Here is a 20,937-nt window from a genome sequence, read left to right on the forward strand (position 1 = left end):
TTCTCCTTTTTTAGTGCAAAGAACGCTACTGTGACTGCGTATCTTCTGGAATCTTCCCTAGCTCGATTCAAGAAATGTCGTCTGCTGTTTCATAAGTATTGTGTGTTTGCCAGGGTTGAAATAGAGAATGGCAACATATTGCTTTTCCTTAGCAGCTTGTTTGTTTCCTCTTCTATGAAAGAGAGCACAAAGTTCATATTCAGCCGAAACTTTCCCGCGTTAGTTACATGTAAAACAAGTAAATTTGTGACAAAAGAAACTTCGTTATTATTGCCGCAGACTCCGTGGCACTTACTGAAACCTCCAATTAATTTAATCAGTCGATGAGGTGACTCACTCACCTATGTGGGATATAATTTCGGTCAAGTATAGATCTCTACCTTCAATACTTCTCGTTGAAACGCTCCTCGGTTGTTACTTGATAGCATTGTGTATTAGTTTGACGTGGTTTTATTGTTAACGCCAAAGCTGGCAACAGAATAAGAACGCACTCTTCCGTGACTCGACGTGACTATTTGATAATTAGATTAGTTCTTATTTATCCGTGAAATGAAAGTTTGAATTTTGAATAAAACAAAATCGTTCCTCTTCGACTTTTCAGCGGATATTTCACTTTTATTTTCCATTTATCTCCAGCAGTGAGTAAAAAAATACACATCTTTCTTATATTTTCGTGGAAACAAAGGTGCCTTGTTGCACACATTGACGAGGAAAACAAAAGTATCAAGTTACAAACGTTGGCGTGAAAAGTACACGCTTTATAGACTTGAAAGTCGTCCTGACAAACGGTAATTGTAAGCTATTTTTTGAGCCATGAAAGAAAACACAAACATGAAACATACACACTGCTAAGATTATGTCTTATCAAGTCAGTTTTTGTCCGCTCATATTAGTTGACTACCAAGGAAGAGAACGGCATGGGTGAGGACCTATGTGACTACTGCACTATCTGAGATTGTCTCACTAGTTTTTGTTTAATATCCTGGGAACAATAGCCGATAACTTGTCAGCTCTAATTGAATTTACTCCCATATAAAAAACAAAAGTGTTACGTTACCATTTGTTACTAAAGATAGCAAACATCTCGTGGGAAAGAGTGGTGACGATTCGTCCGCTCTAATTGATTTACTCCCTTGTGAAAACAAAGAGTGTCAAATTACACTTTGTAACTAAAAAACAAAAATATCTCGTTATATTTACATGCAACAAGAACAAAACAATCGGTACCCGCACTTACTATTGTAAACGTTAGAACTGTTTCAAATCTGAAGTCTCGTCCCCTCTAAAACATGTCCTAAGAACTAGAAGCGACGATTCGTGACCTCTAATTGAATTTACTCCTTGTGAAAAACAAAAGTATCAAGTTACCTTTGTAACTAAAAATGAAAATATCCCGTGCCATTTGCACACTACTAACTCACGAACTGTTTCAAACCTCAAGGCTCATCTCGTTCATTTAACTAAAATCCTCAGCCTAACCCGCAGAAAATGTCCAAGTAAAGCCAATATATGAATACTTCCTCCTCTTTTATAGAAGAATAAATATGGCCGTTCTAAACTCTATCGGGATCAAATCTTCTCACATACCATTTACCTTTACAACAAGAAATTTGATTGGCTGTTTATAGTAGATCCAATCTGATTGATGTGACATACATACATCTCTCACTCACTCACTCACTCACTCACTCACTCACTCACTCACTCACTCACTCACTCACTCACTCACTCACTCACTCACTCACTCACTCACTCTCACTCACTCACTCACTCACTCACTCACTCACTCACTCACTCACTCACTCACTCACTCACTCACTCACTCACTCACTCACTCATTCTTAGATTCATCGTTGCTCCCTAACGTAACATTTTTTCAATTTTAGCCTTATCGTTTAGAATTTAATTTCCTTCAATGATTTTGGTATTGTTTGAAAGCTATTAATGTCCTCTTTTATTGGTATGAAGATTGTTGAATTTACTTCTCGTTTGGCTGAGAGTCAAAATGAACAAAAAATGTTACATTAGGGAACATAGTCGTGGATTCGCCCAACTTTAATCCCGTAAATCCAGAATTATGTGCTATCAGCGTTATAGAAAAGCGTCAACAAAGTGTACATATGCCGTGGAACTTCCACAGAAGTTTTAGTTTGGAAGGAAAGGCGAGAAAAAATTCTGTAGCGTTTTGATATACTTTACATGGTCGAGTAAAGGTTTCAAGAAATCAAAAAGTCCGCAAAGGTTGCTCTCTTTACAGAAAATTGTTATTACGGAGGTCTAATTCAATGAATTGTATTGAAACTCGTTGGGATGGTAGCTATATATATTAAGAAAGTACCACGAAAGTTTCAAGGCAATCCATCAAGTGGTTTTTGAAATATAGACATTTTTGTAAAGACTATTCAATAAGGCATAGAATGTTAAATTCCAGTTTTTACGTATTCTATCGAATTTCGTGTGCGAAGCCGTAGCGCTGTTCAAATACTACGGTTGATGGTGGAATTTTGGGCTTAATTTAAGCGATCTTTTAATAACAAAAAGAAATCAATTCAAAAAATATATTGATATTTTTCTATGATTTAGGAAATGTTTTCCAAACTGTACATCGGTGCCGTAATGTTACAAAAGAGAACATTAGCGCATTTTTGAAAAAAAAAAATTTTTTTTTGGCGTGATGTGATTTCTTTTACATGTGTAGACTTCCGTTTCACAAAGTATATACCACAGAAAAAACAGCCCTGTATTGATTTCATTTTAGATCTTTTTTTAATAGCCTGCATAAACCATTTCTTTTAAGTGACAAAAAGAAACACGGTCCGGAAAAAAAAATGCCACTATGACATTTTGTCACTAACTATTTCTCGTGTTCTAGGTTTCTTTGTTATTTAACAGCTAATGCATGCAACAGTAGAGTTCTAAGGCTGCAAAATGAATTTCCATACTTAAATGAAAATTATCAAACCGACGAACGTGATACCTTCCGCTACGTGTTAGGCGTGGTCAATAGAGCATCAAGCAACGTCAAGGTTACGACATTTTCATTTCTAGTTTTGAGTTTCTACGTCAGTTTGTTCCTCCTTTTAATTGTGCACATTTTCTGTTGCGATAATTACACTGGTCATACAACATAGCTAACTGATAACATAGCACTTCGTCATCATCTTCCTCTTGTTGTTCTGGGCACATGCCAGAAAATCCGCGGCTATCATTTCCCGTTAAGTGCTGTAATTTAGGCCTATTTGCGGTACTGTGTGTCGTCCTGGTTCGCATTGCACAGCTCTATCAGTGATTGCTTTCTCACCTTTCATGGAGGAGATCTGTTAATGTGGATTGTCTAAATTGCTTTGTGCAAAGTATCCAAGATGAACACGCACTTAACTAAAATGATCGCAGTGCTTACCTCAAGCATGCACACAAGAACACAGTGCTCTGTCTTAAAACACGAATTTTTCCTTAAAGGTCATGCCCACTTAGGTCTTTCTCCGTTTGTCGACAGCCCTTACCCCAGAAAGGGCGTACACAGAGCGCATTCTCTTTCAAGTCCAGCGGGCATCGTTCACTACAGTGTTTGACATGATTTGATTTGACCCACACATCAAGTACATGGCACGTGTATCGTATGCAATGCGTCTTAAAAATGTAGTTCGTCTTCTGAATGTTTTTTGTTATAATAATAAAAATAATAATAAAATCTTTATTTATCCTGATAAATAACCCATCAGCTGAACCTAAGGGAGTAGCTGGTATAAACCGGTGATCAGCAATATAAAATATAGTCATCTAAAAATATATCCACACAATAATATCAGAAGAATATTAAAAATCAGAAAAGTATGTACCCACTTACGAGCAGTACAATTATATTCCTTGAGATCTACGTCTAAGAAATACTAAAAAAAAAGCCTTATTTTTAAAACTAAAAACAGAGCTGAGTTCCCTTAACTCTTTGGGAAGATCATTCCAGTCCTCCGCAGCAGCATACTTGAACGAAGACTGTCCCATAGCTGAAGACATAGTTCCCTTAAACCTAATAAGGTAGTATCCCTTAAAGATCTTTTGTTATCTCGATTTCTAATTGGAAAACAACTTCCAGTTGTATACCTGTAACTAGGAACTCACGTCGTTTAGGCGTCAGGTAGTAATTGTAACTGTATCGAAAGGAGGACCACTCAGAGAGCATTCAGTCGGTTTTGGAATTGCGCACATGATCACTCCCTAAATTGTGCTAGTCGATATCCAACTCTCAATTCATACGAGTGACATACGAGTACATACGAGTAACATAGGGATACATACCAGTACATACGACTACTTACTAGTACATACGAGTGACATACGAATAAATACCAGTATGTGCGAGAACTTAGGAGTACATACGAGTGACTTACGAGTACATACGAGTAACATATGGATACATACTAGTAACATACGGATACATACAGACGCACACGGTAACATACAGGTTACATACGAATACATAGGAGCAACATACGATGGCAGGAGGGTAATAAACATGAAATGTATATACACTGACTAGTACATACCAGTACATATGAGTGACATATGAATACATACGAGTAACATAGGGATACATACCAGTACATACGATTACTTACGAGTACATACGAATACATACGAGTAACATACGAGTACATACGAGTAACATACGGATACATACAGACGCTTACGGTAACATACAGGTTACATACGAATACATTGGTTACATACGAATACGCAGGAGCAAAATACGACGGCAGGAGGGTAATAAACACCAAATGTACTATTTTTCTTGTTACATTACATTTTTACATGTGCGCGGGTCATGTTTTGCAGACACACGCGAGCGTGTGCAAGTACCACACATGCGCGGGTACCGCACACATGTGCGTGTGCCACATTTGCCACATTGAATTGAACCCCTCTCCCTTTCCTCAAGTAAGGAGTAAAACGGTCTAACTTTTTTTTCAAATTTGTAAATTTTGATTATTCTCTTAACATAAGTACATTTAAAGTCCATATATATGTCCGCATGTATACGTATGTTACTCGTAAGTAATCGTATGTTGTATGAACTCGTATGGTACTCGAATGTACTCATATGTATTCGTATGTCACTTGCATGTACTCGTATGTATCCTTATGTTATTCGTATGTATTCGTGTAGTGTTTTAGTCACGATCGGGCAAAACCGCTGCACATGCAGACTATGGTAGCCTATCAAGTGCTGATTTGTATATCCGTTATTGAATGAAACATAAATAAACTTATGCAGATCGTAGGAGTTTTAATAAGTCATGACATTTAATAAACGTGAACGCAGTATAAGTTCTTGACAGCAACAGTCAACCTTTCAGGAGATGAAAAACCTCACTGGACAACTCCGTCTCAATAATTGTTAATAAAGGTTCAAATGCAAAGCAAAATACTATGGGGAACTTAGTAACAGAAAACGGAACGTCAAATCATTTTGTCAACTTACGAACCTTACGAAACACGTGTCCTTTACCAAAGGTCTAACAGCAATCTTCTCTGACAAATAAAAACTTACACGTTCGTGCTCCAATAAAAGGAGAAGCTTAAATCTAAACTACAAAAATACAAGACTGCAGAACACTTCACGAAAGCTACAAAAAGTTTTAGGTGTTATTTTGTTGACTTAAGTTAAAGGCATCAAAATAACAAAAAAGAACAACAACAACAACCGAAACCATCGGTCATTGCTTTACTTGAAATTCATTATCAGCAGCTATACCTTTTAAGACGAAATGCGCTCAAGTTTGCTTTGAACTGGAGTGAAAAATCGACCTAAGTCAGTAAAACTATGGATAACCTCAATACAGATTAAATTTTCTCTCGCAGGATCAGCTTTAGAGCTAAAATCGTGGTAATTTCTTCCTGAAATGTTACCATGTTATGAGGTATTTTGGTAATAGTATTTTGGCTGTTATTGCTCCAATGCTCAACGGAAACGGACGTAATATCCGACTAGTTTAAAAAAAAAAAATGAAGCTAACGAAAATAGAGGTCTTCAGCGTAAAATTCAGTAAAAATAAGCGTTAAATGATACGAAAACTATAAATAGCTAATTTGCATTGGAAGATTTAAGCCGGCTTAAATCTGCATTCGCCAAAATAACAAGTTTCAGCATTTAATACATTCCTCCTAAACAGAAAGATAAAAGAAAGAAGAAAACTGCAACTAAATAGAGCAGATTTACAAGTTAGAAAACACATCAGCTAGGTTACAAAAGGGAACTTGAGAAAGGTTACAAAAAGGAACACTTTTCTGGTCCCTTTTGTAACATGTTCCCTAATGTAACACTGAACATGTTACGAAAGGGAACAAATTCCCTTATGTAACCTTTTGGATGTTACATTAGGGAACAAAGTTACAAAAGGGAACAGAAAAACGTTCCCTTTTGTAACATGAATCTAATCACTCACTCACTCACTCACTCACTCACTCACTCACTCACTCACTCACTCACTCACTCACTCACTCACTCACTCACTCACTCACTCACTCACTCACTCACTCACTCACTCACTCACTCACTCACTCACTCACTCACTCACTCACTCACTCACTCACTCACTCACTCACTCACTCACTCACTCACTCACTCACTCACTCACTCACTCACTCACTCACTCACTCACTCACTCACTCACTCACTCACTCACTCACTCACTCACTCACTCACTCACTCACTCACTCACTCACTCACTCACTCACTCACTCACTCACTCACTCACTCACTCACTCACTCACTCACTCACTCACTCACTCACTCACTCACTCACTCACTCACTCACTCACTCACTCACTCACTCACTCACTCACTCACTCACTCACTCACTCACTCACTCACTCACTCACTCACTCACTCACTCACTCACTCACTCACTCACTCACTCACTCACTCACTCACTCACTCACTCACTCACTCACTCACTCACTCACTCACTCACTCACTCACTCACTCACTCACTCACTCACTCACTCACTCACTCACTCACTCACTCACTCACTCACTCACTCACTCACTCACTCACTCACTCACTCACTCACTCACTCACTCACTCACTCACTCACACACTCACTCACTCACTCACTCACTCACTGCTTGGTTGAAATACCTTGGATATAGATTGATTAATAAGATATCTGTTGGCAAGATGAAATAATTTGAACGATTGTTATTCGTACTCAGTCTTATTCATTAAACGATACGACCGCAAGGTCAGCTAACGCATAAACTAGTTTCTTTATTCCAAATCGAGAGGTAAAGAGCAAACTTAAATAAACATCCGAACTTTTTACACTCAAAAGTCAATTACAGCTATCTTCTCCATGGTAACGTTTACAAGCGGCAAGTTCTAAAGTGACCAAAAGCCAGTTGATTTGACTTTGTTGTGATTTCAACAACCAATTGTAATCTTTGACAATGATGACAATCAGAAACGCTCTCACACTTTCTGCATTATTAAGGACCATTGTTCCGTGGCTAGTTTTGGCAATAACATTTATCAAGCGACAACAAGCGCCAGCAACTAAATACTTGAGCGTGTTTAAAGATCCATGTCTTCCGGTTTCGATGTCAGTGCAGGTTTGTGAAACCTATTTAGTTTTCAGGGATTAGAGTTTCGTTGTTGGTCACAAGCGATTTGTTATGCTGCTTATTTCATTCAAATTAACCGTCAACCAGCTGTGTTGACATCGAAATATTGTTTAAGATTTAATCACATCCAGTGCGGCGATCGCACTTATTTGCAAAGCCGGGAAAAAGCTCTAAACAGGACAACAAGAGGCAGGGAACTTCATTTTTTTTACCCTTTTGTAGCGATCGTTCTTAGGACTTATTGGGGAAATAAGTGAGCTTACAAACGCGTGTAAATACCTGTGCGGTGAGGACACACAACGCAATGTGATTCGTCTTTCTGTGAAAAAACATACTGGAGTCAAACAATTCACTATCACTATTCGTTGTGTTCGGTGATACAAAAAATCATCCGTAGCTAAAACTCGTTGCGCGTGGTGTAACAGCTAAAAACAGTTTCAAAACTTTCTATTGTCATGAACTGCATAGTGAAAAAGGCAGAGCGAGGATTTAAAAGAAAAAAACACACACATAGAATGTTTTACCACTTGTTCTTTGGAAGAAGTTTAATCATGATTCCCGTTTTAAGCAGAGGAAAGACAACATCGTCTTCTGGTCGCTAACTTGCTCCTGTTGGCGATGGTCAGGCTCTTCATTCAACCGGTACGATGGTAACTGCCTAAAATCAGAGTTCACATAAATAAGAAGACTAATAATTCTTCAGAAGCTCCCAACCTGATTTCGCAATTTTGAACTGTTTAAGGTTTAACATTGAAGCCACGACTGGTATATTATACAAGTGGACGATACTTCGCCCGACATGGTGTACAAAAACACGTCCAACATCCGGGCCCAGGCACTTCTCCCTAATACTATGTAGTATGTTGTGATAGCGCTCTTCCAAGAACGAAATTCACTTTCAGTTTGTTACAAACAACAACGACAACAAAACCTTTATCAAAGTGTCTGGGGGTATTTAGCACTGCTACTAATTGGGGACACAACATAAGTAATTATAAATGTGAAAATAAATAAGTAAAATTGTACAAGTATTTTGTTTCACGGTTATCGTCTTCAATGAATGCGGCATTTTCTTGTAATCAATTTGGGATTTACAGTCAATCCTCGTAGTACAACCATGTAATACCGGAATGGCTTCCGCCCAACGTGCTGCTATAGGTTTCAACGTTCCAGCGGACATATGAAGTTTCGATTCCTGTGACTTTTTTACCATTGGAGCAAGAAATTGTTCCAAATAATCGGGAGGGATTCCACTGTTTTTCTGTAGAGGCGACAAAAGTGCTTTACAAATTTCGTCAATTAATATTTAAAAGGGCTCCTTACTTTTTAGTCATATAAATTAAAGGTGGCTCTGATCCCGCTCGACTGGGAAGAAACTATCAGTTCTTCGTAACCAATATCGATTTGGCTGTGACGGAATGCCACACGAGAAGGCCTAGAATATTATGAGCTACCCGCACAGACAACGAACCTGCAAGTTGATTTTGATTTTCAGACCCACATTTTACAATGAGTAGTACTCCTTCACACAGTAGTCATGGAGGCAAAGCTCGGAGACTGTTATATCATCAATGTGGACAGGAAAAATGTACCCTTGACGAACAATTTCCATTTCTCTCTGTGGTCGAAAAATCGGGATTGCACTGCATCTAAAAATAATCTCTACTAGCATGACTTAGATCAAAGTGGTATGCCCAGTTGTTCACGAAATCAAAACTGCTCTGTTGTAAAAAACAGATGTAGTGGTCTAAACAACGGTTTCAAAGTTCTGTGTTCTTTAATATCTGTTAATCCAGGTGTTAATACACATATGCGTTTGAAATCTATAACAAAAACACAGCAATTATGATGAGCAAGGATTTTTATTAAATTACAATTTCATAGAAAGGAAATACTTACCCGATGGTCAGGTTGTCCTCAACGTTCGCTGTCTCACGATCAATTAGTAATAGTGTGGTGTTGTGATTGTTCAATTGTAGCTTATTAGGATTGTTGTGCTTTAACGCGTATTTAATTAATCTAGAGGGAAACAACAACGACATACGTATCGGTTTCGGGTATAATTCAAATTTTCTGATACGCATCCCCGATCATATGGGAGTGTCTCCCCGGGGTGGCTGTTATAGAAAGTTCAGCGCGAGCCCGGGCGCTTTAGAGATGAGTGAGAGAGTTAACAGGTGCTAGAAATATTTATTTTGGTATTTAGGGTTAGAGTTGATAGAGTTACTTGTGTTGTGAGTCACTTTAAGTTAATTCAGTTCATTACAAATTCTGTCCGTAAATGCAGGCACAGTCTATCGTACTAAACTCAAACTTTTCTCTCCACCGCAGACCGTCCCATCCCCAACAGTCCTAAAAATACAGACTTAAGCGGGATGGAACATGTTTTCATATCAAAGAATTTCCATGAACCCAAATCTCAGCACCTGGGTAAGTTACTACTCACCGTGGAGTCCCATCGTGGGGTCATACCATGGTGTCCCACACTGGGGCTCCACCGTGTGGCAGATTTTTCAGCGACTTCGTGGTTGTCTTTAAACCATTGTTTTAAAAACAATCCGCGGCTACAAGATGCTTGCCGCACCACTTACACATTTGTTCGTCTAAAATTGGCCAAACCGTTCACGATTGCCAGGTTCACTTCTGTGAAAACAATAATATAACACTGACCATCACAGAGACACTAAAGCTAAAGGTTAATCCTCTGTAGGAGAAGAGATGGCGGCTGTACATTTTACCACGATACCATGCGAACCTTACACATTCCATAAAGTACAAGGAAAGCCATATTTTTGCAATATTTGTCTTTATGCAAACGATACTGTGCATGCTAGTTTTGAAGATGCTAGAATTTCTCTGTACGTTTTTAAGAGCGTTGTTTAAGTTTTCGTGCGCTAAGAATTATGGGTAAATGTACCAGTCGCCATTTTTTTTCCTACGGAGGATTTCGGAATAAAGACACTCTTCGTGGGTTTTTGTTCCTTCGTGAAAACCCTTTATGAAAGTGTTAACATGACGGTCAAGCCCCGGTTTCGAAACATAGAATTTGCGCCATAGGGGGGCGTTGGTATTTTCGGTTTTCGCACTGCGGTTTTTCTGTTTTGGTGTTGTGTGCGGTTTGCGGGTTTTCTCTAATTTACTCTTCAGGTTTCGGGTCTTGCCAAAAATAATGGCGGTTTTTTGGATTTTTTTGGCCAATTCATTTTACGGTTTTTCTGGTTTTGCCATGGAAGTTACACCCCGCAGTCGTGCTAAAACTGTAATTCCAAGGGACCACTTATAGTTAGAAGAATGCATGACAAGCCTAGCCTCTCTTTAGCAGCCCTTATTTGGGTCGTAACAGCTGCCAAGCAGACTATGAAAAGCTAAAGATAACATCAAAGCAAAAGACTATTTCTCAAATACCACGTGGCAGGGATAATATCTTGTGGACTTTGACCGTAGACTGTGGACCATTGAGTTTCTATAGTTCAATTGCGAGTTGTTTCCCCTTTTCGTCGCGGCAATAACATTGCGCTCACTCGCTCCGTTCACGTGGAATAAAAGTAAAGGAGAGACTGTTTGGTTATAGAATAAAGTAGTTTGGTTGTAAAATGGGGCTGCCATTGTGCCTACACAAATGAAAATTCTGACGATGGCAATCAAAAAGTAACTTCAGAATGTGGTGTTTCTTGTAAACAAAAATCACCTAAAATCATTTTATCGTGCAATTTGTTTCCAGTTTCATATTGCTATAGGTCTGTGGAACCAATTTACACAAAAAAGAAGCTTTTTAGACCACGATGTGTTCTGCACTAACGAGGGAATAGGCAGAAATAAACTTCGGAAAGTAAAACAAGCTTAGACGTATAAAAATTAAATAACAGAAAGAGAGATTCTGAAGACTAACAAGGCTTTGTTAGTGAGGGCTTTTATCGGCAGTTCGGTTTTCGGCTTTCGACGAAATTTCTTGCGGTTTTGCGGTTTTGCGGTTTTCGGCGATTTTTTGCGCGGTTTTCGGTTTCTAATTGACCCCTACGCCCCCCTCCGCCATTAACCAACGGTCCAAATAAATTAATGGATTAATTAAACTAGTAATAGTTATCACTTAAGCTGGCCCGCTTTCTTTTATTTCCACTCACTGAAAACAATTGAACATTATTGTATGAACTAAAACTTCTACATCTGTTTTTTGGTAAAATATTTATGTATAACTCATAATGTTCCTATAACTTAGGCATCTTATCATGGTTATTATCCAAACATTCAACTAAGTAAACTAAACCAGCACTTCCTATTTAACTCATTCCATTCCAGACAGCCGTGAGTTTTCGTTTGAAAGGACACAAAAAGTACTTTCTGAAAAAAAAGGTTTCCTTCATGGAAACTAATATTTCTGTTACAAAAATTTCACTCAGTAGAACTTAGGGAAAAAAAAGGTTAAAAAAATTATAGACAAATCAAATATTATGTCAAACCACTCTGCTGTTTGAATTTGATGATGAAACAAACCATTTTTCTTGTTAGAAGAGCAAACGTATCTCGAAAGCAGCACAGCAGTTGAGAAAATCATCTGGAACTTGCTGTCACGATTTTTTTCTGAGACGGATAGGAGGAGGAAGCACCCGGCAAAGAAAAGACCTTTCTCTGCAATTCCCCCCTACCCCTACCCTCTTCCTAAGGAAGGCCTGATACTCAGGTTATTAACAGAAGTATCGCGCTACTGTCACCTCTAATTCTTTGTCCTCAACGAAAACTCTGCAAAACATTTACATTTGTATTCCTGCCAAGTCACACAGCCGTGACATCAGCTCTACGCCACGTAAGATTACTCAACACAAATAAGCGATCCGAATAAACGACATGCCAAAGGTAGAACTGGCGATCGGAAGTATTTTAGTCACAATTGAACACGAGCAAAGCGACACTCGCCTCGAATATCGAGATTTACCGGTTGTTTTGAGTTGTTTTTATAGCAAAATCCATCTTTAGGATCTTTGAAATTGTTTTCAATTTGTTCTATATCAGAATCTCCGCCAGTTCGAAAGAATTTACTTGATCGCGGTGTGTTTATTCGATCCCCAGCAAACTTTCGGCAATCCTTTGCGAGCCGACTGTTCTCAAAAATCGAGATTTTTCTGCTACGGCAAAATTGTTTTCGATTTGTCCTATATCAGAATCTCCGCCACTTCGCAACCTCGTTCCCAGGGTCGAGGTTGCACCATTTCGGAGCGAATTTACTTGATCGCGGTAAAATCGTCATGCTTGGAGTATATTAACCGGCACCACCGTGCGCGCCTAGTTTCTTCAAATTGGGATCGATTCCCATTCCCATACTACAGACAATTACCAATATACCATTACGTCTTAATACGCGGGGGGCTATTGATGCCTGCCCAAAGACCAAAACCCTGCGGGGGCAACAACATTTGTGTGTTGCTCCCCCACCAACCCCATCGATCCCGCCATGCCGAGAGGGCGTGGAATAACAGTGGCTTTGTTATTCAAATATGACAAGCAACAATTTACATTCAGAAGTTATTAGAAAACCGCATAACTATTAAACTAACGGACGTGAAATACAGCTTTGATTTCGCAATACAACTGTTTAAACTTTCTTTAGCCCAGCACCCGGGCTAAGAGAAGTTAGTTACGACGGACAAAGATCAAGCAAGTGATGACTGACGTAGGTAAGTACAGATATGAGGGCACAGTTATGATTCAATTAAATCCTCTTTTGTGGAACATTCGTGCTGGGAATTAAGTCAACATATGTCAGTAACCTATGGATGTTGTTTTAATCATCCCTGCTGATTTTAACTCCAGCAGCATGCAGCAATCAAACCGATGTTATCAATAAAAACATATTATCGATTGACTACCAAGACACAATCGTATCAGGCCACGCTAGTGAAATTCTTCGATTCTCCTCTCGGGCGTACTCGTGATCTCGCTGATTTGGATAAAACTTGTTCACCTCTTGTTCTATCCACCCAGCAAACAGTGGATTGCAAGTGCAGTTAGTTATCTCAGGGTTTTTTTTGTTGCCTTGAGCGTTAGCACTCGGAAAATATTTTGTAACCACGAAAAACTGACTAGCAAAAGGAAACATCGCTTATACCTTAACTGTCCGTGCAAGGTAATAAACTTTGAAGGACAATGTGACCGACATTTTGTTTCCCTCTCAATTGAAAAGACATTTCGATTAATCAGTGCTCTCCTTTTCTTGTCCCTGCGAGAGAAAACAAAGGCGGTATAACGAGAAAAGCAAATAACAACATCTGAAAAAAATCGAAAAAGCAAAAACCGCTATGTGATATTCCAAGTTATGAAATATGCCATTCCTGAAATTCCTAAAACCCAAAGTATTTTAAAAAAATTATTATTAGACTTCAATCCTTGAATGTCAGTCTCTTCTAAACACAAGGTCACTCACTGGTACAGTAGCGGTAGTTTCCGACTGTATATATACACAAAGATCTCGAACTGATCGGCACAGGGGACATCACCTCCTCGTTTTACAGCAAGACCGAAGAAACCACTAATTTCGTCTACTTCGAAGGTATTGAACCTACCTTTGGTAGAATCTTTGCATTAAGATAAGATAAGAACTTTATTAACGTGTCAAAGCAAGCGTAGAACGCTTGCTTAGCAATAACAACCTAACAGCAACTTATTCCTATATTCCAGCACACCTAGAACTAGTTTTTAAAACAGAGAGATGTTAACAAACAATTAAGGGCAGAACCTATCTGTAATAACGTTTTAATCACTGAACTCGCAGTAAGATTCTGTAAGATTTACGGTCGAGTGGTTTAGAGCACATGGATCGTTTATTGAGTAAGTGCATTGTCGTCTGGCTTCGATATGAACCTTTGCATAACAAACTGCGTTGAAAGGTAAACCGGCCAACGAAAAAGCAAACAACTTTCTAAAATCTCCCACTTTTCTGTGTTAGGTTACTCTATTCAATTCCTAATCATTTGCTCATTAAAATTCAAACGTTGTACAACAACTAATAACGTTTGTTCGAAAGAATTCAATCTGAACGGTAGCCTGTTGACCACACGATAGCAAGCTAACAATATCAGGGCTTACAATGGTGTAAGACAGTAACTCCGGGATTCTTGCTTCCTGTCCTTCCTTTTTGAAGGAAGAAAATCATTATCAAAGAGTTAGTTTCCTGCAAATTAACAGTGAATCTGGCGCTATGCATCGTTGCCCAATATATCTCATGTATAATTCAACTCAAACTAATCGATTGCACAACTTTATTTGTTTGGAAAGATTAAGTCACACTGATAAGGAAAAAAAGCTAAACGTTTTAAAATTCAACACTTGGTGTATCTGTACAGGCCCGCAAATGACCCCCAAATTGTACTGCAAATGATCCCCAGACCATACCGTAAATGGTCGCCTCGAAATAAAAAAAGGCAAATATATGAACTCAGGAATTTGGACAGTGTATTAACGGTAACCGACAACAAGCTCTGGGTATAAATTAGTTTGTGCGGGTTGCGTCCAAGATATTTCTCGCTAAACCAGAATCAAATACAGCAAATGTACTTTCTATTCTCTTGCTCTCTTGCTACAGAGGAAACTGAGGGAATGTCGCGAACGCGTATTACATGTTTCTTGAGACGGTAAACCGTGACTGTAAAATGAGTCATTCGTTAGTCGTTAGCCTGCGTAGCAAGCATTCCCTACTCAGGGCTCTTTCCGCATTCTCGGCCGCGTGCAAACAAGCAAGAGCAAAAAAATCGACGAAAAAGCAGTGGGTTTTTCGCTCTCGCTCCAATTTGCGCACGGCCAGAAAGGAAGGAAAAAACTTTAAGTACGGGTACGCTTGCTACGCAGGCTAGGCTATTTAAATGAAAACTTATGACCACCCCTCCCCCCCCCCCCCCCCCCATTTCAATGATAGATCGAATGCGTGTTTTGGTTGTAGCGCGAGTTCATCGTTGATTCGGGGTAGGGGGGTTTTAATTCTTATTTCATTCTGACCAAGATTGTAGTTGTTCGTTTGTAGACATGTGTACACGACCTTGACATAGCACTCGGAGCGCTTACCTCGATAAAAACATTTTGGAATTATGACCTTGCGGGCATTACCGGCCACACTTTCAAAAGTTCCATATCCTTTAATAAAGTTAGAAGATTACAGACATTAAGTTGTGCTCCAGCAACAACAACAACAACAAAGGTTCCTACGTATTTCATGACCAAAAAATAAGAATAGTTTGGGCAGTAAAGAATCGATACATGTACGATATTAATTACTTTCCGACAGATCAGGAGACTCCATGGCAACGTTGATTATCCGAGGCTTAAAATCAGACTCTGCGGTTGACTAGCCTGCGAAGAGACGCTTCGCGCTCGCCTCGCTTTCTCTTCTGTTCGCCTAAAATACGCAAAAAAAAAATAAGCTTATAACACTTAGTGGACTGAGGACTTGCATTGTAAAAATACGTTTTGTGTATAACTCACGTCCCTTGACGGCATGAGGGTCTACGGTTATCCGTTGATTAAGGCATGACGGAACTCTTAAGTGACGAGACTTTGGACTTAAAATCAAAATTGCAGCGTTGACATGTGCAACTTTCCTCGTTTCCGTTGGCAACACGTGCGTTGTCTACAATTTCGCGTGCAACGTCAAAGTCCGACAAGTTACCACTTGAAACGGAGCCAGTTCGCCGTGAAAACAGCACGACGCGGTTACCAGACTACCGTCGTACCTTACTCAAGTGATAATCGTTCTTCGTCCCAACTGAGCTTTTCAGAATAAAGGTACAATAACATATATCTGGGTAGGTAGGCTAAATCTGCATACGAGCCAAGTGGCTCATCAGGCCGGAGCTTATCCCAGTTTCAGTAGCATGAGGCAGCTAGGGGTATTTCTACTCTCCCCTCCCCCCACATGGATGGGATGTCAGTCGTCCTAGTCAATCGCAGGGTTACCCCCAGCATTTGATTCGCCGGTACCTATTTATACACCTGGGTGGAAAGAGGCACCATTAGAATAAAGTGTCTTGCCCAAGAACTCCCCGGTCAGGACCGCTTGCTCCGGGGTCGAACGCACTAACCATGAGGCCACCGCGCCTCCCACACTAGATAAATAAAAATAAATAAATAAATAAATGAATGAATAAATAAATAAGTAAATAAGTAAAAAAGTAAATAAGTAAATAAGTAAATAAATAAATAAATAAATAAAAAGACAATTTAAATGAATAAAAAGGGCCGGAACATAATTTTTTCAGAGTGGGTGAAAATAATCGTGCATAGGGGAGCCATGGGGGAAAAAATCGAGCAAGCGGTTTCTAAGTTCTATCTTTGATGCGAAAAAAATTCTTGCACATGCCATTGCCCACTAAAAAAAAGTCATGCACAACCTAAAGGTACGAAAAAACATTCATACTCTAGAAAGTTACATAACCCCTGCCCCCCTCCCCTTCAAAAAAAAAAAAATTAATAATGGTCCGTCCCTAACCTCGATTCTTTCCGCCTACGAGCGGTTTCCGTGGATACCATGGGATCGTCACGCCTTCTTTTCCCGCCAATCTTACTCGTCTTCGACTAAAGCGATCACACCCTGGGAACATTTTTCACGCGATCACATTTTTCACGCGACAACATTGATTTCGAATTGTGCAAAACAGACTGCTTTTGATTAGGCGGAGAAAATTGATCCAAGGTCGTGACCATTGTTCAAATATTGTTAATCTTGTTTCCTGTTGGCGTGTTTACGTGCGTGATTGACATTCCTCGGATGCTGCTTACATTTCATTCGTATGCTCACGGCATCTGAATACCTTGGTTTTGCACTCATTGCTGTACATATCCTGAACTCATCACTTCATCTTCCTCCCGAAATAGAAGTAACTGGTCGAGATCAGTCAAAAAGTATAAAACTGGAAGCCTGAAATCAGGTGCGCGCACTGTTGCAAAACTCATTTGAATAGCACAATCAACTGCGTGTTTACATCGTGGAAGTTTGTAAATTGTCTTTGGCAGATTTAAGCAAGTCAAATTATGAGCGATCATATAGGTTATCTGTTCAGATGGTTTTTTTTAACTGAGCGTTTTAGTGACTCCCTACGTTAGATGTCTTGTAACATCCATCCCGTTTAATGACGCGATTTTTTTCTTACATATATTTCTTGTTCATTGCTCTTCACAGGTATGGATCTATCTTTGCGAGATGACAAATCAACCGATTTCCTGACTCACACATCTAAAGAAGACCTTTCTTATGAACCGAAAGAATGGAAGGGAAAGTCTTCAAATGACATTACTGCTGCCGAGAGTGGTGATGGTGGGAAAGAAAAGCGTGAGACTTGGGGACACAAAGCGGAATTCATCCTAGCCACTGTTGGTTTAGCTGTTGGTTTGGGCAACGTTTGGAGGTTTCCGTACCTTTGCCAGAAAAATGGAGGAGGTAAGAATGGAGTCTTAAAAATTTCTTCACGTATTATTACGTATTTCAGTGGAAAACCAAAAAAAGCTAAAACTTAATTTAATTTCAGAAGAGAACGTCCTACGCGCCGCAGGTCGCGCGTCGCATCGTGTTTAAGCGCCTTTCAATTCACCAACAGAACAACGCATCACGCTACACGTCGAACCTCGAAATCAAAACTTTCGCTGAAATCCACACTGTACTTGACCCCTCATGTCAGCGTAGCTTAATGCGGTTTTTTCTTATACGGTGGGGAAGAGAGCAGGATCAATGGCTACTGTTTTTATCATTTATGCTAAAACGTGACCGAATGACGAATGCATACACGCGATTGCGTAACGAGTATCAACAATGTTGGAGATAAACTAACATACGGATGGGTTTGTTTGGAATCATCCCAAAGAAAAGCACTCTAAAATCAAAGCCAGAACTTGAGCAAGACTCGAGTGAAGACTATATATTACTAGAGAGTATATTTCTATCAACGGAGTTTAATTATTTGTGAAAGTTCTTGTTACTGTGATCTACCAACTATGCTGTGATATGTCATTTTTCAGTGAACCATAAATAGTAAATGTATGTACGTTAAATATCTATTGAGTAAATACATATTAAAAAAGTAATTTTAAATTCTTTGTGTACCCAGTCCATGGACCCAAGTGTGGACCACCCTAAATTTGTATCGCTTGGTATATAGGATGGACTGAGAACTGCAGATAGAATGCAAACAACACCAGTATCAATACTATCAATATACCACCATCAATATTTCACAACTGTTATCTTCTCTTCCTGGACAAAAATAGTTGGGAATGTTTTCAAAATACAATTAATTACATTGAGTTCAAATTAATAAATAGCAAACACAAACAAGCCTTGTACTTCTGTTGTTAGAGCAATGTTTGCTACCTTTGCAAGGGGATAGGGAGGGACAGAACAAGACTGCTAAATTACCTTCTCAAACTCATTAACAATTCATCAAGTTTGAACAAAGGAATTCTTGACCGTGACGGTGTGTGGATATCTGATCTTAATTAGCATCGATTTTGACGATTTAATTTCTCCTTTTTCTCCTTAGTTTTAGTTTCGATTGAGAATATATATCAAACACTCAAGACAGTGTTTGACCACATTTCCAAACACCTCGAAGTTCATCTAAAATACTGTGCTCCGCGTCATATTTTCATCTCTCTTCTTCGTGTTTGGAAATGTGGTCAAACATGGTCTTTTGTGTTTGATATATTACTTCCAAACAATTTTTCTTGGGCTTCTGTGTAATTAATATGCTTTTGCTGCCAATTCAGTTTTAAACACAGTCTACAATTATTTCCTCTTCTGATTGATTCCTGGTGATTCTCTGATTGGGCATGCCATATGGATGAAGTATCGAACTCCTACATCTGTGAAGCATACCTAGCTTTTTTCTATCCCTTATTAAGCTTGTACAGTACTGATAATTTTTACAATTTTGAGATAGATAAAAAATGAAAATAAAACTAAAGATTTATTGCCCACCTTGGATGTACTCGACATTTTTTTAAAACCAAACCATTCCAACTTAGGTCAAACAAAAAGGGCTGGACATTACATGTAGTTCCACATTGCTACTAGTGTTATTTATAGGATGCTCCTGTCTTAGATTTGTTGTAAACAGAGTTCAGTTTTATGAACACATATTTGCAACTTTTTCCCTCACTTAATGCCACTCTTTATCAACAGGTGCTTTCCTTATTCCTTATGTTATCTTCATGGTGATTGAGGGATTACCACTCTTCTTTCTGGAGCTAAGTATTGGTCAGCGAATGAGGAAAAGTGCCATAAAATGCTGGCAAGATGTGCATCCAGCCCTGTTTGGAATTGGTGTGGCATGCCTTATGGTGTCTCTGATGTTGTGTCTCTATTATGTGGTTGTAATAGCTTGGTGTTGTTATTACTTCTTCATTTCATTTACCTCACTACTGCCGTGGGAACACGACAAGCTATGTAACAACTACAAGGCATTTACACAACTTGGAGAAGCTGTTGCCCAATGTGCCAAGAACAGCTCTTGTTCAAACACAACTCATGCACGTTTGAAGTCAGAATATGATAACTTCCCTGATTGCTGTGTGCGAGATCCACCACAATATTACTTCTACCATCACACACTGCAGATCTCAACTAGTATTGAAGATACTGGTGTTGGAATAAATGGAAAACTTGCTGGATGTTTGGTGTTTGCATGGGTTATTACATACCTTTGTGTAGTCAAAGGAATCAAGTCAAGTGGAAAGGTATGATTTTTTAATTAAATTTGCTTCATCTGTAATGATACACTTGAAAAATTACTTGATTCTGATTGGCTAAGAGCAATGAAATTCAAGTGTACAGGGCAGGAAAAAAATTTGAAATCCACTTGCTCAGTGGGCCAGTAAATTTCAGTTTTCAATTTCCCTTACTTAAATATTACTTGCCAATGTGGCAGCCTGTATGGAATCAGAGGACAAACGTGAACGTATGTATGCGAAAGTATGCTTGGAATCCTAACTAATCCATGCTTTCAACCTAATGGTTAACTAATCTTTCAGTCTTAGGTTTTGAAATAGCTTCTGACTGGAAATTATCATTAATATCAAGCTGAGATTTTTATTCAGACTCACAAGACTACTGGGACTAATTTCACTTGGCCACAAGGCCACTGGACTTCTATTTTTACTTGCCCAAGAACAAACTTTACTTCCCCCAGACAATCAAACCTGGGTTTTTTCCTGCCTTGAGAGCAAAAAGTGTATCATGAATCCAAAGTTGTAAATGAGTGCAAATTACATTTGAAGAAGATTTCTGAAGTTAGTACAAAGGCACTAAAAGACTTGGTATTTTGAAGGTGGTCGAAGTTCATTCA

The 20,937-nt window shown here is 39.0% G+C and overlaps 1 protein-coding gene and 1 long non-coding RNA gene across 4 annotated transcripts in view; one reads left to right on the forward strand and one right to left on the reverse strand.

The window, feature by feature from the left end:
• The window catches only part of LOC149103119 (uncharacterized), a 24,346-nt gene continuing 3,409 nt past the window's right edge, over window positions 1–20,937 (reverse strand). The window contains exons 2-5 of the long non-coding RNA XR_016201791.1: window positions 8,146–10,264; window positions 7,901–7,940; window positions 342–1,132; window positions 1–172 (exon numbers count right to left, since the gene is read on the reverse strand). This is a non-coding gene — a long non-coding RNA (uncharacterized LOC149103119). The remainder of the gene's footprint in view (window positions 173–341; window positions 1,133–7,900; window positions 7,941–8,145; window positions 10,265–20,937) is intronic.
• Window positions 13,124–20,937, forward strand: part of LOC110050069 (sodium- and chloride-dependent GABA transporter 1-like) — a 15,972-nt gene continuing 8,158 nt past the window's right edge. The window contains exons 1-3 of one of the 3 annotated variants that reach the window (XM_020755937.2): window positions 13,124–13,290; window positions 17,781–18,038; window positions 19,776–20,329. In XM_020755937.2, the coding sequence (XP_020611596.2) occupies window positions 13,278–13,290; window positions 17,781–18,038; window positions 19,776–20,329 (825 nt within the window). In that variant the 5' untranslated portion in view covers window positions 13,124–13,277. Of the gene's footprint in view, window positions 13,291–13,994; window positions 14,163–17,114; window positions 17,530–17,780; window positions 18,039–19,775; window positions 20,330–20,937 lie in introns of those variants that run through there. The other 2 variants (XM_089272653.1, XM_020755948.2) reach the window with 2 other exon arrangements.

This window comes from Orbicella faveolata, unplaced genomic scaffold (assembly GCF_042242905.1).
Source record: "Orbicella faveolata isolate gen_17 unplaced genomic scaffold, um_ofav_v1 contig_35, whole genome shotgun sequence".
NCBI lineage: Eukaryota > Metazoa > Cnidaria > Anthozoa > Scleractinia > Merulinidae > Orbicella > Orbicella faveolata.